The sequence below is a fragment of the Python bivittatus genome, unplaced genomic scaffold (assembly GCF_059951505.1).
Source record: "Python bivittatus isolate LINGU-HERP-01145 unplaced genomic scaffold, Pbiv_v1 ctg000180_np1212, whole genome shotgun sequence".
In the NCBI taxonomy this organism is placed as follows: Eukaryota; Metazoa; Chordata; class Lepidosauria; order Squamata; family Pythonidae; genus Python; species Python bivittatus.
Window position 1 is genome coordinate 2,949,304 of NW_028277047.1, and position 19,152 is coordinate 2,968,455.

At 53.0% G+C, this 19,152-nt stretch overlaps 1 protein-coding gene across 1 annotated transcript; it reads left to right on the top strand.

Annotated features, from left to right (window-relative positions):
* Positions 1-8,547: 8,547 nt before the first annotated feature.
* Positions 8,548-18,852, top strand: EFNA1 (ephrin A1). The gene is made up of 5 exons (XM_088137263.1): positions 8,548-8,847; positions 14,867-15,162; positions 15,723-15,788; positions 16,979-17,029; positions 17,181-18,852. Exons 1-5 carry the CDS (start codon positions 8,747-8,749, stop codon positions 17,294-17,296), a joined length of 630 nt encoding a protein of 209 aa, XP_087993389.1. The 5' UTR covers positions 8,548-8,746; the 3' UTR covers positions 17,297-18,852.
* Positions 18,853-19,152: the final 300 nt, after the last annotated feature.

A 19,152-nucleotide genomic window follows, 5' to 3' on the forward strand; every position in this document is an offset into this window, starting at 1 on the left:
AGCCAGCCCGTCTGGTTCCCCTTCATGTCTTCCTCCCCAACATCCCTGTAAGGTAGGCTCAACTAAAGTGGGGCATTCTGGGAGCTTCAGGGCTGATGAGGAATTTGAACTCGGGTCTCCAACATATCCATGGAGGCTCACGATGGGGAACTTTCAGTTGCCTTATAAGAAATGGAAAAGGCCTGGAATCGCGAGGCACCCCTAGAAACGCCGTGCAAAAGAACATGGGGAAACGGGGTGGGGCAACCTTTCCAGGCAGGCTTGATTTTGCTCCTGAAAAATGGGCTCTTGCACGTCGTTTTTCTTGCCCACAACTACAATTTTTACACCACGCCCGAGACGGACAATCAACATCTCGGGAGCGAGGCTTCCGGCCCCAAAAGCTGCTTGAGCGTGGATGGGGTTGGTCCAAAATGGGTAACTCGACTTTTGAAGGAACGGATTTTTCCCAGTTTGCACAATGCGTTGACTTGCACAAGAGCCCGCGTGGTTCATACAGGGCCCCAAACAATGCAATCGCCGCCTTCCCATCCCGTGCGATGCCCAAACCCTGTTTTCTGCTTGAGCATCATGGCAAGGTTTCTGCAGCCTAGGTCAACACATTGTTCAGCACGTTGACACCAACTCAGATTTAACTGGATTTCATCTTCGCCGGGCCTTTGGGGAGGGAGACGGGGAGCCCTCCCTTCCTCGCACTTCCATCGATCTGATTATAATTTCTTTCTTCGATGGTCATCGGCTGCCCAGAGTTGCCCCAAACCGCAGATGTCGTAATGTGTCTATGCGCGGATCCCAGCGGGGTGGCCTTTTGGAATGGACCGACGGAAAGGTGGTCAAGGCGCAGATTTCCAAGGCTTTTTGCTATGGCCCCAGGGTGCCAACCACCACGGCCGGTTTACGCCCTAAATCTTCCAACTTCAGCTTTCAGATCTCGATGCTCGATCTTTTCCAATTTCCTGTTCTCCGATCCCTGGCAGGGCCACCTCAACGATCCACGCTTCCTTCTTTGCGCCCCCAGTGAAATCCGGTGCATTCGGACACCATCAGTCTAAGATGAGTGGCTGCAACCTTGGCAGAAGCACTCGAGGAGGTGGTTTCAGGGAGTTGTGTGAACGCAACCTACGGGTGGCCTGTCCCCCGCTAGCCATGTCCCAGCGGTGCCGGATAGACCTTTCCCTCCTGTATGAACTGGGGAATATGGTTGCGGTAGTCCAGCCCTCTGGATGACAGATGGCTGGGGGGGTGACGTCTGTTCTCAGGATGTGACCTTGCCGGGAACGGCTCCCGACCAACTCTTCATAACAACACACCACCTCTTTTCCCCCGTGGCCGCTGAATCACGGTCTGGATCTCAGTCGGTTTGGAAATGGTTCATCCCTAACCTTTTGCACCATGCCTGGGGACAGATGGGGGGGCGGCTGTCTTCCAGACACCCATCTGCCGTTTGCAAAGCAGACGTGTCTCTACGATGCAAGCTACGCCCGGCCCTTCTGCCTCTCTCCCCAGTCCGGGGCCGTCTTGGGAGTGAAGCTCCTGGGCGTACAACCACCTTGGAAGGTAGGACGCTGGCAGCTGCCTTGGGGCCCGAAACGGTGAGGCAACCTGCTGAAACGGCGAGGGAGAATGCCAACGACGTTGGGTTGAGCGGAAACGTGCCTTTCCATGTCACACGGGCGAATTCGCCTCCATCATCCCGCCCGTAGGATTGCTTCCTATACATTTAACTTTCTCTTTAACCCTTCTGACTCGGTGAGAGTTTGGACCATTAAGCTGGCTTTGAAAAGGCTGCTTCGATATTTAGACCCGTGTTTCTCAACTTTGGCAACTTGAAGATGTGTGGACCAACTCCCAGAATTCCCCAGCCAGCTGTGAAGTCCACACATCTTCAAGCGGCCAAAGTTGAGAAACACTGGTCTTGACTGTAAGCTCCTCGCAGCAGAGATCTGATCCTTCACCCTCACCGCTGGGGGAGTTAGCAAACCCATCCATGTACCTACCCAAAATGATGATTACGTCACCATCAGTGCCCTTAATTTCTTCCAAAAATACCCAAAGAAAGCACTCTGCCCCCCAAAACATGCCACCCACAGTTCAACACAAGGCAGAAACGATGGAGAAACTGAGGCCCGGATCAGAAAAAGCAGTCCCGAGGTCCTGTTCGCCTTGGGTGAAAGGGGGGGGGGCTGGAGGTCCCCATCACAAAGCCACAATTTGAACTGGAGGCTTGGGGTCCCCTCTTCTAACCCGGGGTGCTGTTGGCAGTAGAGCCCAACAGCTGCCAAGAGAGACATGCTAGAGCTTGCCCGCGTTGGTAGAAGATGGCAAACTGGTTGGGCGAGTCTTGGCAATAGAACGGAGCTGGGCCGGAAGATGGGTGGGTGGGTGGGAGGGTCTCCTCTTGCCCCCCCAACAACCAGAGGAAAGGTGGGGGCTAAACTTCAGCCATCTAGCAACCTCGTTGCAAACTCCGAAGTGTCCAGTTTGACACTGGGTGGACATTTCATTCCAGTGGCCCAAATAAACCCTTAATTCTGAAGGGCGGCTAATAAGCCGGATTTCCTTGGGGCAGGGGGAGAGCCCCAATTTCTGCCCCAAAGAATCCCCAACCTGAGGGGTTCTTGCCCCACAGGCCGAGCTTAGGCGAAAACAGAGCCGCCGGTCGTGATTCAGCCCAATTCAGCGTGAGCTGGCCTGGTGTGCAATTGTACACCTGGAAGGGACCCTCAGGGTCATCTAGTCCACCCCTCTCCCTTCACTATTCATCTAATTCAGGCACACTTATCTCGCGGCCGCAAGAATTGGCGACCCGGACTTTGGAGCCCGTGGTGTGATGCTTGGCAGATTTTGCAAAACATAAGGATTAGGTAATTGAATTTGGAAACGGTTGGTCTGCACCAAAGGAGCCCGCCCTTTCAAGATACCAGCCTGCCCAGCCCCCAGCTCTGACCCGAAACGGAAAAGCCCCTCTGCCCGTGCTCAGAAGCTTCCCTCCTTTAACATATCAGGAGGGAAGACCTCTAGAAACTGGGAGCTCACCTGCATCGTACGACAAAAAGTGCATGCCGAGGGTGCTTACTCAAGAAGACTTGGCGCGTGACTGTTTACGAGTCGGTGCCCAGGTGCCAACCTCACCTTTGTGTTTCATGGCCACGGGTCACGGGTGATGTAATCTGTACCAAAGGATCTTTCCCCTTTCCACTCCAAGCATTTTCCCTCCCTGCAGCACGCAGGGTCACCTTTGGGAGAAGGCTGATCCTGTTCTTCCCACCTCCTCACACCCCACCCTGAATGAGAAGCGTGAAAAGTGGCCTGGGCACAATAGCTTCATCTTGCTTTCTCTCCCCCGTGGCTACAATCACATTTACACCCTGTCCTAATTTGTTGACGGGGAACAAAGAACATTTCTCATCGGCAGATTCAGGTTTGTTATGTCCTTTCCCAACAGCCCAGAAAGTTTATTAGGATTCAGACGACAGCCCAGCGAGGTAGGCCAGGCGAAGACGGGAGATGCCGCTCAGCCAACGAATGTAGCAGCGGCGTGGGATTTGAACTCGGCTCGTTGGGGTATTTTTCTTGCGCCGTTTTGACCCGAGGGGCGCATTTGAAGCCAGGGGTGCCCTTTATGGCTTTTACGCCGGTGTTTTTCTCCGACGGTCTCGTGCACAGCTGCCAAGCGAGTTTCCTGGCCCTGTTCGAATTTGACATTTTTGGCATAATTCCCCCTCGGTGCCGAACACGAGGCGGGGGGGTTTCATCGGCGGCCGAGAAAAGAATGGGCGCACTTTGGAGACGAGAAAAATGTGGTGAACTCTGAAGTTGGCCCCCAAATGAGGTTCCAAGAAGCACCTTTCTTTTTCAAAAAGAGAATTCCCGGGGCCGGAAGGCACACACTCTTTCTGCACCCCCCAACAGAAAAAGAAACCCCCTTTCTGTTTTAATTCCTGGTTAATTATCTCACCATTCCCCTTCTCGGCCACGTGGTTCTGTTTCCCTTTCTCCCTCCATGCGGGACGTGTCCAAATCCTTGACACTTGCAATCTGAGTCGTAAATGCTGTTATCACCTGCTTTTTTACGCAAGGTCACGGCACCGAGAACAATACGGGAAGGTTTGCACGGAGGCCGTCGCCCTTGCCGTGGCGCGGGAGGGCCGGGGCAGCGCGGCCTAGTAGGCGCTGACGGCTTTGGACAGATCGGGAGCAACGGGTTGAGTTTCGGTCCCGAGAAGGTCCCCGGTTTTAAAACCTGAAAAGGCACCCTTGGTTCTAAAGGGCCTGCATTTTCTTCTCTTGATGCATTTGGCCCTGGGCTTGGGTGCAAAATGTTTTGGGGGGGTCAAGGACCACTTTTGGACTGCCCTCCGCAGCGGGCAAGATTTGGGGGGGAATCCCTGCGATATCACATCTTTAAAATAAAAATCCATCCATCAGCAGGGAAACACTCATTTGGGATGGACCGCATCTGAGGCTTGGGGAGTTCTGGTTCCCGATCCCCCGGCTGCCAAGAATGCTGGCTAGTTTTATCCATGAACTCGGCTTATGCCAACGGCCAGGAAGCCCCCAAACCCAGATCCGTTCCTGCTTCTCCCCGTCTTCCTCAGCATCTTGGCAGAGCGAGCGAGAAGGGTTTTCTTTCGTAGAAAGAATTGCCAAGGTGCTGTATCACCAAGGGGGAGTTAGCTTACCGCAGCCCGCACTCGGGCAGAGCCGCGCCACCAGCGTGCGCTCATTCACTGCCCTATTCCATGTCGGGCATGCAACATTACCCATAATCAATGTCGCATTATGTGATAAACAAGAGGAAAGTTGTTTTGCAGAGCCTAGGCAAAAAGTTATCGCTTTCTCCTTTGCTCCGGCAGCCGTTCAAAGGAAACGGATTGCCAGCCAAGCCTGCGGAGGAATAAGCCTTCGGAGGTCGGGAGAGAACTCGGCGGAAACTGCGATTTTTATTGTTTTAATGTCCACCCGGGCAGGAGAACGAAGGGATGGAGTCATCCCAGGGCGAGAAAGAATGAGCCCACTGGGAGCCTGTGGGAGCGCCCCAGAGGTCTGTGGGACGAAACAAGAACGCCAACCAGCTCCCCGCAAGGAGAAAGCTAGGAGCGCAGTCTGAGCTGGAACACTGACCAGCTATGTTTCTACCTGCGGGGAGCTACAATTTTGTTTTTGCTTTTTTCTACATCAGCCATCCCTTCCCTCCCACGGCATCGATACAACCTCTTTCGCCAACCTAGGCTTAAACTTCTCTTTCTTTCCCTCAGCAGATCATCCAGTTGTTCAAACAGCCACCCAGGTTTATCGGAAGGAGCCAGAAATGTAAGTTCTGGGGAAGAAAAAATAATGATAAAATAAGCACACTTTTTGGATTGGAAAAAAATCCCAAATCACACCTACTCTTAAGGAAGACAGTAGTGCAGGTATCCCTACTAACTTATGTGTATTTTAGGGCTATTTCAACATTTGGCCCAGGGGATCTATAGATAAATTCAGATTTTGGAGCCCATTCCTGATTATTTCTGTTCAGAATTCTCTCAGCTTTAAGATCATTGTGGCCAATGACCACCTCGAAGTTGGGTGTCCTACTCAGAGGCTTGCAAGATGCTTTCTTCAAACAACCCAGGAGAACCAATCTGCCCTGAGCATGTGCAGAGTGCTTTTCATCCCTCCTTTTTTGCCACCAACAGCCCCCTGTGCCGACGTGAGGCGTGGGGTTGGCCGACCCAAGACGATACTGCCCGCCTCTCCCGAAAACGAAGGTTTGAAACGACGCTGCGCCCTCGAAATGTTTCCTCCCGCGCTTCCGTTCGTCCCCGAAGGCCTCTGCCGTGGCTGAGAGTGATGGGAGTTGTAGTCCAAGCCCCCCCCCCCCCGAGCCACTGCTGATGTCAAAAGGTGGAACGGCTACTCAGCAGCGCCGTCGGACCGCTAGAGAGCCGGGCTGGGGTCTTGGGGAGGAAATCTCCCCTTGCAAAACCTGAAGAGGCGTTGTGTTTTTTCCCCCAGCCTTGCCAGGCGTTTCTTGTGAAAAGTTGCAAATAAACAACCTTGGAAACCGAGTCTGTTCTCACCTTCTGACAACACGGAGCGTGTTGGCTTATCTTGATAACAAGCTGTAAACACGGTTCAGAGCAAAGGCCCTTAAATTGTGATGATTATTGCAGACTTCTTTGTTTTCGCGTTGCAAATCTTTGGCAAGCAAGGGAGGGCGGGTGGACCCATAAGTGGGTCTAAGTCTATTTCTTGTTATTTGGGAAGGAGGCAGCCGATGCCTCTTGGGAGGGCAGACCTCTCAGAGGTTTTCTTTCTTGCTGAACGGCCCCGATAAGGATCCGTTTTCCCGTACGTTTGCTGCAGACCAAGGTTTGGGCTTGCAACAGCCTGTTTGCTCTGGGATTAAAGGGAAGGAGATGAAAAGGAACGAGAGAAGGGGGGCAGTGAACGTGGTCTGGACCCCAAACCCGACTTCTGAAGCCGTTTCAGAAAGGCGGGATTTGGGATTGAGCTCTGGGGAAGGGCAGAAAGGTAAATTCCCTGATGAGAGATGCACTCCGCAAGGAGTTGTGCAGCAACCATAGGAAATGCCAACATTTGTCACAAGCAGAGTCACTCACTGAAATACAATCTTTACTTAAATACAATCCTTGCTTTGACTGTCAACGTTTAAGGCCTGAAAGACAGAGAACCAACCTACCTTCCTTCCTTCCTTCCTTCCTTCCTTCCTTCCTTCCTTCCTCCCTCCCTTCTTTTCTCACTTTTTTCCTTCCTTGGTTCCTTGCTTCCTTGTTTCCCTTCCTCCCCCTGCTTCCCTCCCTCCCTCCCTTCTTTTCTTCCTTCCTTCCCTTTCACTTTTTTCCTTCCTTCCTTCTTTCCTCTCCACCCGTTGCACATTGCAAAACCCCACTCTGCGCTTGACGTCGCCCTTTGTAAAGCAGCAGACCTCGGTGCTAAAGCCCTGCAGAGGGGCGTATGGGTGTGGGAGGAGGTCCGCCGAGAGCCCTTTTGGCATCCCGGTGCAAATGCTCCCGGTCACAGCGCAACACCTGGGTTGCAGTGTTGATGTTTTGCTCTAGAGATGGTTTGAAATCTCTTCTCCCCACAAATTATTGGGGCAGAAATGAGGCTGGGGAAAGACTCTGGGCGCAGGCTCGAGCATGTCTAGCTCTGTTCTCCCAAATACATGCAGGTACCTGTCCCGGCATGTGAATTCCTCTGGAAGGGAGAAACCCAAGACTGGTGGCCATCTGTGTGCAAACAGGCCCGGCCCCCACGTTCAGTCTTACAGCGGCTGCAATTGTCCCTTTGTAATCCCTGAAATGAGCTTCCTTGCATCCAAGATTGTCCTTTTTATTGAATTTGGTCCCTTCACTCGCAGTTTCCTAAAGACAGATCTTCCAAGTCTGCTGTCACGCGCAAGAACATTGCGCATGTATAATTCCAGGTGGAGATTTATATTGTGTTGATCGTGGTTTGTCTTGTTTTGAGCTGAAATTCAACAGCCACGCTTAGTCCCTTAACGTGACGTCTCTACCTAATTATTCACAGCTAATTAATGATATTTTACAAAGCTTGAACCGCCATGCGTGTTTAAAACCCCTGCTTGATTTTTCTCCATTACGTTCTTTCTTCTTTTTTTCTCACGTTCTCCTTTGCGCCGGCTTAGCTCTTTTCTTCCAAGCGTTCCACTAAAAAGAATATATTAAAAAGAGGGAGAAGATTGAGGATGCCTGATGGGGGTCATTTTGAAAACAATCTGAGTTGGACTTTGGGCATAACATCGGTGTTAATGCCAGACTCTCCTGCTTCCAACTCTAGTGCTGGGGGGGGGTTCTCCCCCACTTCCAAATGCACTGAAGGGTTACAGGGCCAGATTTCCACCGTTTTCCTCTTTATTATTTTATTTGGTTTTTTGGGGGGGGGTGCTAGGAAATCTTTAATTTTGGGCCATTGTTTTCCAGGGCCTGCGTGTAAACAACGCCAAGTGGCTTTTGTGTGTGAACATCTGTCTGCTGACTTCTGTTTGCTGGACCTTATCAGCAAGAAAGTGTGTTTGTTTGGAATTCATGGCGAGGCTCTGATACATCTTATGCCCACTGCTGATGGCTCTGGGTGGAAAACCCTCTTGCCTGGTGGGCTCCCTTTGGAGCTGCCAGGCAAGTGGGGAGGGGGGGGGGCGTCCTGCTCAACCCCCAGCCTGGGGAGATGGGAGGTGTAGTCTATAGTCCACCACACCCCACGCTGGGACATGCTGAGGGAGGGGGCGCTCCTGCCGCTGGGTGTCTCCTCGCGTGGTCTGGGGAAGGGGCTCCCAAAGGGCATCTAGGCCAACCCGCTGGTCTGGGAAAGATGCCATTGCCCGGGGGGGGGGGTGACTTGCTTGGCAACTGCTGGGCAGGTCTTCGAGGGGGAAGCTGAGCCTTCGGCGCTCGCCCCGGGCGAAGAGTCAAGCCCCGGCCGCCGCTTGGGGTCACCCGCCGCTCTTCCTCCCTCGCTCGACGCCCGGCCCAGCCAGAGGCGTGCCTCCGCCCAGTACTTAAGCCTCCGTGGGGCTGCCTGCCCGGCTCAGGAGAGGGAGCGAGCGTGCCACGGAGCGAAGGCGGAGCGCCCCAGGGCGAGCGAGCGAGCAAGCAAGCAGGCAGGCGAGCAAGCGAGCGAGCGAGCAAGGCTGGTGCGCGCCGTCGGAAAGCCGTCTTCGCCGCTGCTGCACCAGGAAGGAAGGAAGAGGCGGCCGGACGAGCCGGGGTTTGGGCCGATGGATCTCCCGTGGTGGCCCCCGCTGCTCGGCCTCTGCTGCGCGCTGTGCCTGGCGTCCGGGCAGAGGCACACGGTCTTCTGGAACAGCACCAACCCCAAGTGAGTCCGCGTGCGGGCCGCTGGAAGAGGGGAAGAAGCGGGCGCGGAGACCCCTCGCCCAGCCGGGGGTCCAGGGGTCCCTTCTAGCCGCAGATTTGGGGTCTCCCGAGCCGGGCTCGCGCGTCCTCCGCTGGGCGCCCTCCAGGCTGGCTGCGCTGATGGAGAGACGCGCGCCGGCGGGGGAAGCCCGCCGGGACCCTCCCTAGGATCGGGAACGGGGGTCTCCGGTTTCAGCGGAGGCCCCTCTTCTTCCTAGGCCGCGCGGCCACCCGGCTGGCTCTCAGCCCCCCCAAAAACCGGGGAGGGGGGGAAAGCGGCGGCGGCCCCGGCGGAAGCGGGGTTCGGGGGCATCGCAAAGGCGCTTAGCTCCGGAGCGGCGCTCCAGAAGCGGCCAGCTGGGGACGGGTGGGCTTGTTCTGAAGCGAAAGGGCCGCCCCCCTCCCCCCCGTTAGCCCAGCCGGGAGGGCTGAAAGAGAGCTGGCCTGCAGTTGGGGCCCCTTTTTTCCTGCAAGGGTTGGAGGGAGGTTCTCCCCTACAGCCTGACCCACCCCAGTGCCCCACTTCATCCGTTCCAGTCTGGGTCTCCCCCTCCCTGTGTTCTCTGAACCCCCAACTTGGGTCCCCAAGCCGGGACGAGGCAGCCCTTTAAATCTACTGTCAGCTCCAAGGCCTGCTGGCAGTGCTGGGGCGTGCGGTCTTCTCGCACGCTGGCACGCCCCTTTCCCTCTCCAGCAACATCTCCCCCCCCAGCCCTGGGTCTCGGTGCCCCCCTCTGCGCCTTTGACTTTCTGGCCTAGCGCTTGGGTGCTGTGGGATCGAGCCCCAAACCTGGATGGGCAGCTGAGCCCCCCTCCGGAGCTGGAGAAGCAAGCTTGGTTGGGGAGAAAAGGCCCAGGGGGGCCGTCACAGGGCCCCCCTCTCCACCTTGGCAGGAGGGAAACCGAGCAGAGAGGTTGGAATTTGTAAACATCCACTGAGTAGGCCTGTTCCTGGCACGCAGCCCAGTCTGTACCTGGGCAGAATGACAAGGGTGTGAATCAAGAGGAGAAGGCGGACTTCGTAGGGAAGACCGGGCAGTGCCAGTTCCAGACAACCCTCCCCTCCACCCCTCTGCCTTTTGCCAACCTGAAAAATATCAGTAGCTTTCACCTTTTAAGCCTGGATGGGCAGCCCGAAGCCCCTTTGTAACCACTTGCATCCAGGGGTGTGTGTTTTGAACCCAGACCCCCGTCCCAGGCGAGTTTCTAGTGGCAGGGAGTTCCAACAGCTCTCTTTCTGTTTCCGGGGGTAGATGGCTGAGTCTTGCTGCCTTGGCAAGGTCTGCGAATCTGCATTTCGCTTAAGCAAGGCTCTTGATTCTGTAATTGCTGCTCCCAGATTACAAATGGGGGGGTCGGACAGTGCGCGGGGAAGAGATCCGGGTTTGCACATCAAGGCAGAAGGAAGGAGAAACGTCCTTTTAAGCCCCGGAGGCCGAATGGGCGTCGGAACCCCTTTTTCGGCATCTCGTTCCAAGATCGATCCTTTGGATCGCTTAGGTGGGGTCTGGAGGGGGATGGCTGTGCCTCTGAGCATAGGGGGAGTTGCAGTGGTTTTGATTTTGGGTCGCTCTTGAGTCTCTGCTGGGACCGGCAGGGTTAATCTCATCAGGACGTTGTTTTGAAGAGCGTGTTTCTCTTTGCAGAGAACCGGGACAGCTGCGTCCTGTTGTGGAAACCTCGAGGGGGGGTCCTCTCCAGGTGGTCTTCTCTCCCTCCCCCCTCCCCAGCTTGAGCCCTGTCCATCCTCTGGTTCTCTGGTTGTTTTTGCAACCAGCCAGAACAGACCCCCCCCCGTTTTTTTTTCTTTCCCCTGTTTCTGGGGATTTTTCTTCAGCTGTTCTTCAGGCACAGATCCTTAGCAGGCCGGCCTTTTCCAGATGTGGAGGCTCCACGTTGCCTACTTCTTTGCCACGGGGCCGTATGAGCAGAACAGGAGGGTGAACGGGTTGGACGAAGCAGGGAGACCTAGGTTCTAATCTCTCCTCAGCTACAGAAGCTGACTTGGGTGACTTGGAGCCAGCCTACCTTGCAGGGTTGTTGTGGGGCAAAAGCGGCGGAGGGAACGCTCCGTCGGCTGCCTTGGCCGCCTGAACGAAAGGCAAGGGAGCAGCCTTGCAGCCTGGTGGATCAGCTGGATCTCTGTCTCCAGGCTGGTGACCCACGGCAAAGGAAGGTTGATCTTTGCTGCACACGGTGCAATTTCCCCAGAGGCCTCCTCCTTCGCTCTGAGAATCAGGTGTTGGAGTAGGTCACCCTCAGATGTGAGTGCAGAGATGGAGCCTCCACCCCCAGGGGCACTCTACCTCTCGGTCAGAAGTAGGAAAGGCAGAGGAGCCCCCCAGAGCTGTTCAGATGCATGCTAGAAGCACGGCGCTCGGGGAGCGACGTTGGATCTTCGCCCCAACTTTGCGGGGCCGAAAAGGAGCCACACTCTGCACCCGCTCAGAGGCTCTGGTGCAAAGGGAGCCCTGGAGGGCCTGTTGCGCACAGCTCAGGCAGAGGGTCTCCTGTCTTTCCAGAGGGAGGGCACCATCTGAGAACCCCCCCTTTTTTTTTTATTTTTAAGGGCTGGACTTTGGATCCGCATTGCAAAAAGTCAACCAGGTGGAAAATACGCGGGGAAAGTGGTGGGGAGGGAAGCCGAGGCTGGCCAGCCAAGTCCCCATTCCCAGGGCCAGCGCCCTGCTGGCCTCGGGCCTCTTCCTTCCCGCCAGAGCTGGCCAGCGGCCAAGAGACGGCGCCAGGGTTATCCGGGCCAGGAAACCTCTGTTTTTGGGGACAAACATCTTGCTAAGCTTTTCCTTCTTTCGGAGACGCAAGGGTTGTTTTGCCAAGAGCCAGCCCTGCTGATGACAACTCCTTTCTTGAAGTCCAGGGAAAAGCAGCGGGAGGAGCTGTGTTTTGGGGTAGGCTCTGCCCGGCAGGAAAAGACCGAGGTGGTCACCGTGGGCGATCAGAATTCAGCCCCAGGCGATGCCGCGCCAGAAGCGGAGGCGTCTGGCAAGCACTTCTCCGCTAGTGGTCAATTGTGTTTCTTTCCAGCCGTGGGAACTCAGTTTGATCTTAGGCCTCCGCCACCGAGCTGGCATGGTTGGCAAGGGAGGGCTTGCCCACCCCTCCCCTCCCCTCCCCTCCCCTCCCCTCCCGTCCCCATTGCCCACTGCCCTCCTGCAGCCCCCCTTTTGACCCCCTTCTCCCCCTCCAAGGTGCCGTACCCCAAACTCAATCCAGGGCGTTGAACGCTGAGCCTCTTCATTCCAGAAACATTTTTCCAGATGTTTGAGGCAAAAGAGGCGGGGAACATCTGGAGGGCGCCGTGTGGTCTGCCCGGCACTGGTGATTAATTTTTCATCTTTGGTCCGGGCAACCCCCAACCCCCCTTCAAGCCCAGCTAAAACTTCCTTTTTTGCTGTTCTTGCTTCCTGGTCTCTAAAAAAAAAAAAGACCTTTTTTCCTCCCCCCTCCAACTTAGCCAGATGTTTGGAAGGCTTTGCCCACCCTCCTGGATGATCTTTGCAAACAGGGGTCAGATCCTGGGTGGGGTGGTCCCCCAGGGCGAGGAGGCAGGCTTGGGGGGGGCGCTCTGGCCACCTGTATGTTTCTCTTTGGAGGCGACGGGAAAATGGTTTATTGCTCTGCCAAGCCTCTACCACCCTGGCGGGGCAGTCAAACCGGTTTGGGACGAGCAATCTGGCTTTCCTTCATTCTGAAATCTTAACTTGCTGTGCGTACAGAAAGCGAGCGAGCTGAGCTGTCTGGAAGCGGATAAGCCTTTAATAACAACCAGCTTCACCCTTGGAATGTCACTTTGCGCTGGTCCTCCGGAGATGGGGATCGGCTCCCTTAAAAGAGGAGGATAACTTTCGGTCGGTCATCCATCTTAAGTGACTGCCAGGTTGGAAAAACAACCCAGCCGTCCCCCATTACAAGATTGATGTCTTTGGGCACCCGGTGCGAGGGGTTCCCCTGCATTTGGTCCTTGCAACTCACAGTCCTGCAGAGTTTTCATTTATGGCGCAGGATGACGGATGACCGGTCCGCCTGGCCGCGAAACGGCAAACGCTGAAATGTAGAAAAAGAAACTGTATGGGAAATAAGCAGTGGAAAAGGCGGGAGGACCGTGAAAATGTCTGAAATGTGGTCTCTGGCTGTGACTGAGAATCAAAAAAAGAAATTTTGCAGAGTCAGATAAAATGTTGCTTACTGTGGCGAGCGCATTGAGATATCGTGGTGGGTTGTTTAAAAACCGTGCAAGGGAGGTTATGTGGAATAGCAACTAGTCCATTCCTTCATTGAAGGGGGGGGGGATTGAATTCAATGATGTCATTTCTTGTCCCCCCCACTATCACCGGTAAAAATCAAGGACCTTGAATTCACTCTGCAAGTTCACCCAGAAGAGAATCTTCTGTGTGCAATGGGGAATTTTTCCCCATTTATATTTGAATATTTTTTTCACATGCTTGTCAGCTAAAAAAAATCTCGCAGGGTAGTTTACATACGTTTGGGACAGGTGGGAGGGAATCTGAAATGCAAATGTTAAAGGAAAAGAGATGGGGAGGGAAGAGGAAAAATTAATCATGTACGGCATGTATAATCAACTTCCTGGGGTCGAGTGGGACATACTCCTGGATACAAATTGAGGCCTAAAGATGCTTTTATATACCTGAGAAATTCCCTGGCCTTTGCCAAAGTGCAAGGCTGTGCATCGAAACAGATTTTAAGTCAGCTCAGTGCCCCAGCTAGCATTTGGAACCGATCTTGGCTGGGGCTGATAGGAATTGTAGTTCAATAATATTTAGAGGGCCTCTTCCCGACAGGCTCTATTGATACTGTGGGATTACGTCAGTAATTCTGGGACCCGCTTGTAAAAAAACAAAAAACTCTCATTTAATTTTCATTTATTGGATTTGTAAAGCCGCCCAATTGCAAACGACGCAATTAAAAACAGATTAAGAAACAGCCGCGAATAAAAGACGGTCATACTTACCAAATGTATTTAAACAGCCAACCAAATTTCCATGGGATCAGAGACGCGCCTTGCAAATTTGCAAAACGCGGTGCATCCCCACGGGACGCGGGATTAGACCAAGAGCCGAGAGCAATCCAGACGAAAGACTTCCATACAGACTAACTCTTATATTGACGGAGAAGCCTCCTCCATGTTATATAGCTATTGGGGGCCCTTAAGTCAGGAAGATAGTCTTGGTCAACCCGTATCATAGAAGAGTCACGAACAGTCAATTTCGCGCTGTGCTGAAACGCCGGAGGGAGCATCGGAAATGTCCACTTATTCATTCATACATTCGTCTCGTCGTATGATTAAAACAGAATGAAATGCAACTCAGCCAACAATATTTGCTGATCTTTCCCAGTGCACGGATAGAAACCGTATTTTACATTTCGGCAGATCCCCCCGGCCGTCTGTAAGATCCCTCGTTTCCTCTGGAGTTGCTTTAGGTTGTTTTCGCTCGCCCTAAAAGCTTTGCGACTGGTGGCGGACCACGTCGGGAAGGCTTGCATGTACCAAAAGGCCAACTTTACAGTGAAAATGGTATGGGTTTGCCAGCTTAGCAAGTCCGATCAAAAAACCATTTTAGGGCAGTTAATTAAAGATGTCCATCCTGGTGCCCATTTTCTTACCTCCAGTTTTAGATATTGGTATATCAGGTTTGTGCAAATAACCGATTCAGGAGAAAAGAATTCAAAAATTTGGTTGGTCTGACAACTCAACGCGGGTTTCCAGACTCCTGAGTCGGCATTTCTGTGAGCTGTTTGACTTTTTGAACCAAATTATGAATCAGACGAAGCAACAAAGAGGCTCAGTCTTGAGGTTTTAGGAGGCGAAGGGTCCAGTGGGTTCCCTAAAGCGAGCCATTCCTCTCTTGGGGATCTACCTTACAGGGTTCTTCGTAAGGGTTGTTGAGAAGATGCCGAATAAGAGTTCTGATCCTCTGTCTCTATTTTAAACCTTCGCCTAGGTTTCAGCAGGAGGATTACACCGTGGAGGTGCGTCTGAACGAGTACTTGGACATTATCTGTCCGCACTACGAGGATAACAGCGTCCCCGTTCATTCTATGGAACGCTACACTTTGTACCTGGTGGAACAAGAGGAGTACGAAGCGTGTAAACCCCGTTCTAAGGAACAGATCCGGTGGCAGTGCAACCGGCCGGACGCCCTACACGGCCCCGAGCGACTCTCCGAGAAATTCCAGCGCTTCACCCCGTTCACCCTCGGCAAGGAGTTTCGGGAGGGTCACGAGTATTATTATATCTGTAAGTGTCCTGTTGGATGAACTCTCGTGCGGGGATGAGGTTGGCGATTCCTCCTCTTTTCCAGATGTTGTCAGAGGACAGCCAGGTTCACCTCTGGCAGCGAAAAAATCAGATTTGTCATCCTTTTCCCAGTATTCCTTTTTTTAAAAAAAAAAATCTGTTTATTTCCGTCGGACTCTGACGAGAGGAACGGGGGGGGGGTAGACAAGGAAATGTACCCTAATCCTCTAAGTTGCCAGAGTCTCTTGTGTGAGACGTGCAGCTATTTCTATCGTATAAATAAAAACAGAAATAAAAACCATTTTAATGAACGCCATCCACGTGTGTTCAGGACGATGGCTTTGCAAACCTGCTTTTTCATGCCTCTTCTTGCGCCGGCGAGTTCTGATATTTTTAAACGACAGCCGTTTAAAAATATCAAGGAAAACTCCTGCAGATTTGTCCTGAGTGCTCCAGGCTAGAGAAAGGCGTATTTATCCTTATCTCTCCCAATCTTCTGCTTCTTCTCTGGTTCTAACCAGCTTTTTCTGCATTTTTTTTCCCCTCTCTCTCTTTGTTAGCAAAACCAATCCATCGGCACGGAGGATTCTGCCTCAAACTGAGGGTGAAGGTGGTGGGGAAAAAACGTAAGTATTCCAGTGCTTAAATGTTGCATCTCCAGTCCTCTTGGTCTCCAACCACTTCCCCTTGTCTTAAAAAAAAAGCAATCCTTCAGGATTACCTACAGGGAATGGTTGCAGGAAGTATGGAGCAGAATAGCCACAGATACGTCTTTGCAGCGTTTCATTATTCAGATTTACATCCCGCCTTCTCTTCAGCAGCTCAAGCTGATGCATACAGGTAGTCCTAGTTTAGCGACCGCCTCATTTAGTGACTGTTCGCAGTTACGACAGTGATGAAAGAGTAACTTTACGACCAGTCCTCATATTTACGACCTTCGTAGGTCTGTAAAGCAAAGGAAAGCAGAAATAAGGTCATAAGTATAGTTGCAGTTTCACTCAGCAACCACTGCCAGTCCTCATGGTGGTCGCTAAACAAGGATGACCTGTATAGTGCTCCTGCTTCTCACTTTGCCCCACAACAACCCTGTGAGGTAGGCTGGGCTGAAAGAGAGACTGGCCCAAAGTCACCCTGTGATCTTCTGTGGCTGAAAGGGGGTCTTGGAGGTGGGTCTATGCCCTCACTGCTCCCCAACACTGACTCAGGTCTTGTAACCTAGAAGACCAATCCATGTAATAAAATATGGATGTTTTGCTGACCCAACCCACAGGAACCAACATTGCCATTCTGCTGCATAATCTGTGCCAAGCTTGTCCTTAAAATTACAAACTAATTTGTGCATGGCATGCCCCCCAGTCGCCATCTGACACACTCCCAGGCCTCTTGTATCCATATCTAGGTCAAAACAGTCCCCAGGTTCCCCTAAGCTGCTAAGGTGCCCTTTCCCAACCCCAGGATTTTGGAAATGTGTGCCTGGAAGTCCAGGGAAGGGCTGGGTTAGATAAGGGGTGCCCCCAGATCTTTGGGGGCCACAGCTTTCAAAATCTCAAGCCAGCAGGACCTTAGCCCAGGAGCATGGGAGTTGTAGTTCCCGCCGCTTGAGAGTCCCCAGGTTGGGGAAGGTGATAACATTGGATGTGTTGGGAGGTAGAACTGCCCTGCATTGGAGGATGGGGACTGTAGTCCAACGCATCTTAGGACAGAGAGAAGAAGGCTGGGAGATGGAAGCTGGAAGCTGGAGGGAGGGTCTCAGGGTTCGGCGTATCCTGAGTTTTGGGGAGTCTGAACTTAACGGTGCCTCTTTCTTTCCTTGTAGCTCAGACACCACCTGGCCACAGCCCCACACAGAAGGGGACACTTCAATCAGGTAGGTCCAGGAACGGGAGTCTGGGAAATTGGGTGGCTGGGAGAAAGATGGAAATCGGTGGGGTGCCTACGAGACACGGATCCACGACCCTCTTCCCTGCCTTACGAGATAAACATTCCCCACTTATCTCTTTCCTTGCTTGTTTTCGCAGACGATCCGGACGCCCCGATGCTCCGGAGCGTGGGGCAGAATTCCGCCCCCCAACTTGGCAGCCCCTTCCCCTTCCTCAGCCTCTTGCTGCTCCTCTTCATGCCCCAGGGGCCCTGAAAGGAATCTCGGGCCCGGACTGAACCCCCAGGATTGAGCCAGGCAGGGTGGCCTAAGACGAGGTGCACGAGGCGGGCACCATGGGACCTCCAGCATTCTTGGGCTCGGTCCCCGGCACCACTGGTTGTGTGAGGTGCAAGGAAGTGCGATGCATGTTGGAGCCATGGGAAGAACGGTCCCTGTGAGCGAATCCACTCTCTTGTTTTAGAGAGAGATCCTGTGGGACTCCCCAATGTGGAGAAACCAAAGTGGTGGGCAGAAGCCACACAGGTACAGACGCTGGGTGTCCTGCAGGTCAGAGACACCGAGCCTTCCTGCCCCAAACGGGGGGCTGCGTTGGATGGAACTGGTGGACATTTCAAGAAAGGTCGTTGCGGACGAATCCCGGAGCCCCCAACTCCCCCCTGGACTTAATCGAGCATGTGAATAATTTATCCGACCTAAAAACAGGCAGGACCTGGATTTGGGGAGGACCGTGTGACGTTTCACCTTCCCTTTGTCGGACTTTCATCCTTGCAATCCGGACGGGAAGGGTTCGTCCGGAGAAGGCGGATCCAAGAACACTGATCGATAGTATTTATTCAAAGGAAAGGTGACGGTTACGACCCCAGCATTCCCGCAAGGACCCCGATTTCAAACGAGACGTTTGTATATACGGCAGATGGAGGATAGCAAAACTCTCGTTCGTTGGCTTCTGGGTTTTTGATCTGAAGGGGTGAAAACTTGCCTTTTTTTTGTTTTTCCTTTTTATACAGAGGAGGTTGGGCTGGCATCTCTCCTTCATTTGGGTAATGGCTAGGGTTCTCATCGGCAGGAGAAATCTCGCTCGTACCCTTCCCCTCTCTGCTGAAGTACAAAAGGGAATCTATTAAAAATGGAGGTGTCCTCAAAAGTGCCAAAGAAAGGTTTAGAGGCATCTGGTTTCCAACAGTGCTCAGCTGTTAAAGCCATAAATCAGGAGTGTTACTGACTCCCGTGCCACCCTGGGGCTTTCTGTGTCGAGGAAGAGTGCCTCTGTTCACGGTGGATCCATTTACCTGTGGATAATCACAGCTCGTCCTTGTTTAGCGACCACAATGGGGACCGGTAATTTGGTTGTTAAGCAAAGCAGTCCCTAAGTGAAACCGCAACTGGCTTACGATCTCATTTCAGCTTTCTTTTGCTTGACGGACCTGCGAAGTTCGTCAGTGCGAGGACTGACGGCAAAGTGAGTTTTTCATCACCGTCGTAACTGCGAACGGTTGTGAAACGAGGTGGCCGCTAAACAAGGACGATCTGTAACAGAGCTCTGTTCCGTTTCTGATTCGAGTCCCAGCCTTTTCTGAGCGATTGGCTCGTTGTGATCTGGCCTTCCTTTCCAGGGCTAGAGCTACAATTTGTGGATTGGTTCTTTCTGATCTCTGGCTGCTTAAATGGGATCAGGGAGACAGCTTCAGTTGCAGGGGGTGATGGGGAAGGAATATGCCACTCAGGAGTGGAGGGGAAAGGGGAAATTTATTTTCTGTCATGCTTTTTATTGTGGGATTTTTTTTTATTAAAAAAAGAATAAATAACACCCGACAAACTGGCTGTGGTGTGCAGTTAAACTGGGCGACCTTGTCTTCGGGAACTGAGGGGGCGGGGCCTGGGATATCAGAGGGAGGAGCCTAGGGCACAGGACGGAGCCTAGCAGCAGAATCAAAAAATAACTTTTCTTGCTGGAAAGATTCTGTAGATGGAATTTGGGGAGTGCGAAAACCAAAACCAGTGCAAGGTATTCTGCTTTGATTCTGTTCCCAGCTTTTTTATTTCTCGCCCTGGAGGGCCCAGGTGGAAACTCGAGGCCAAACCTTGAAGCCTGATATTATTACGGTCGG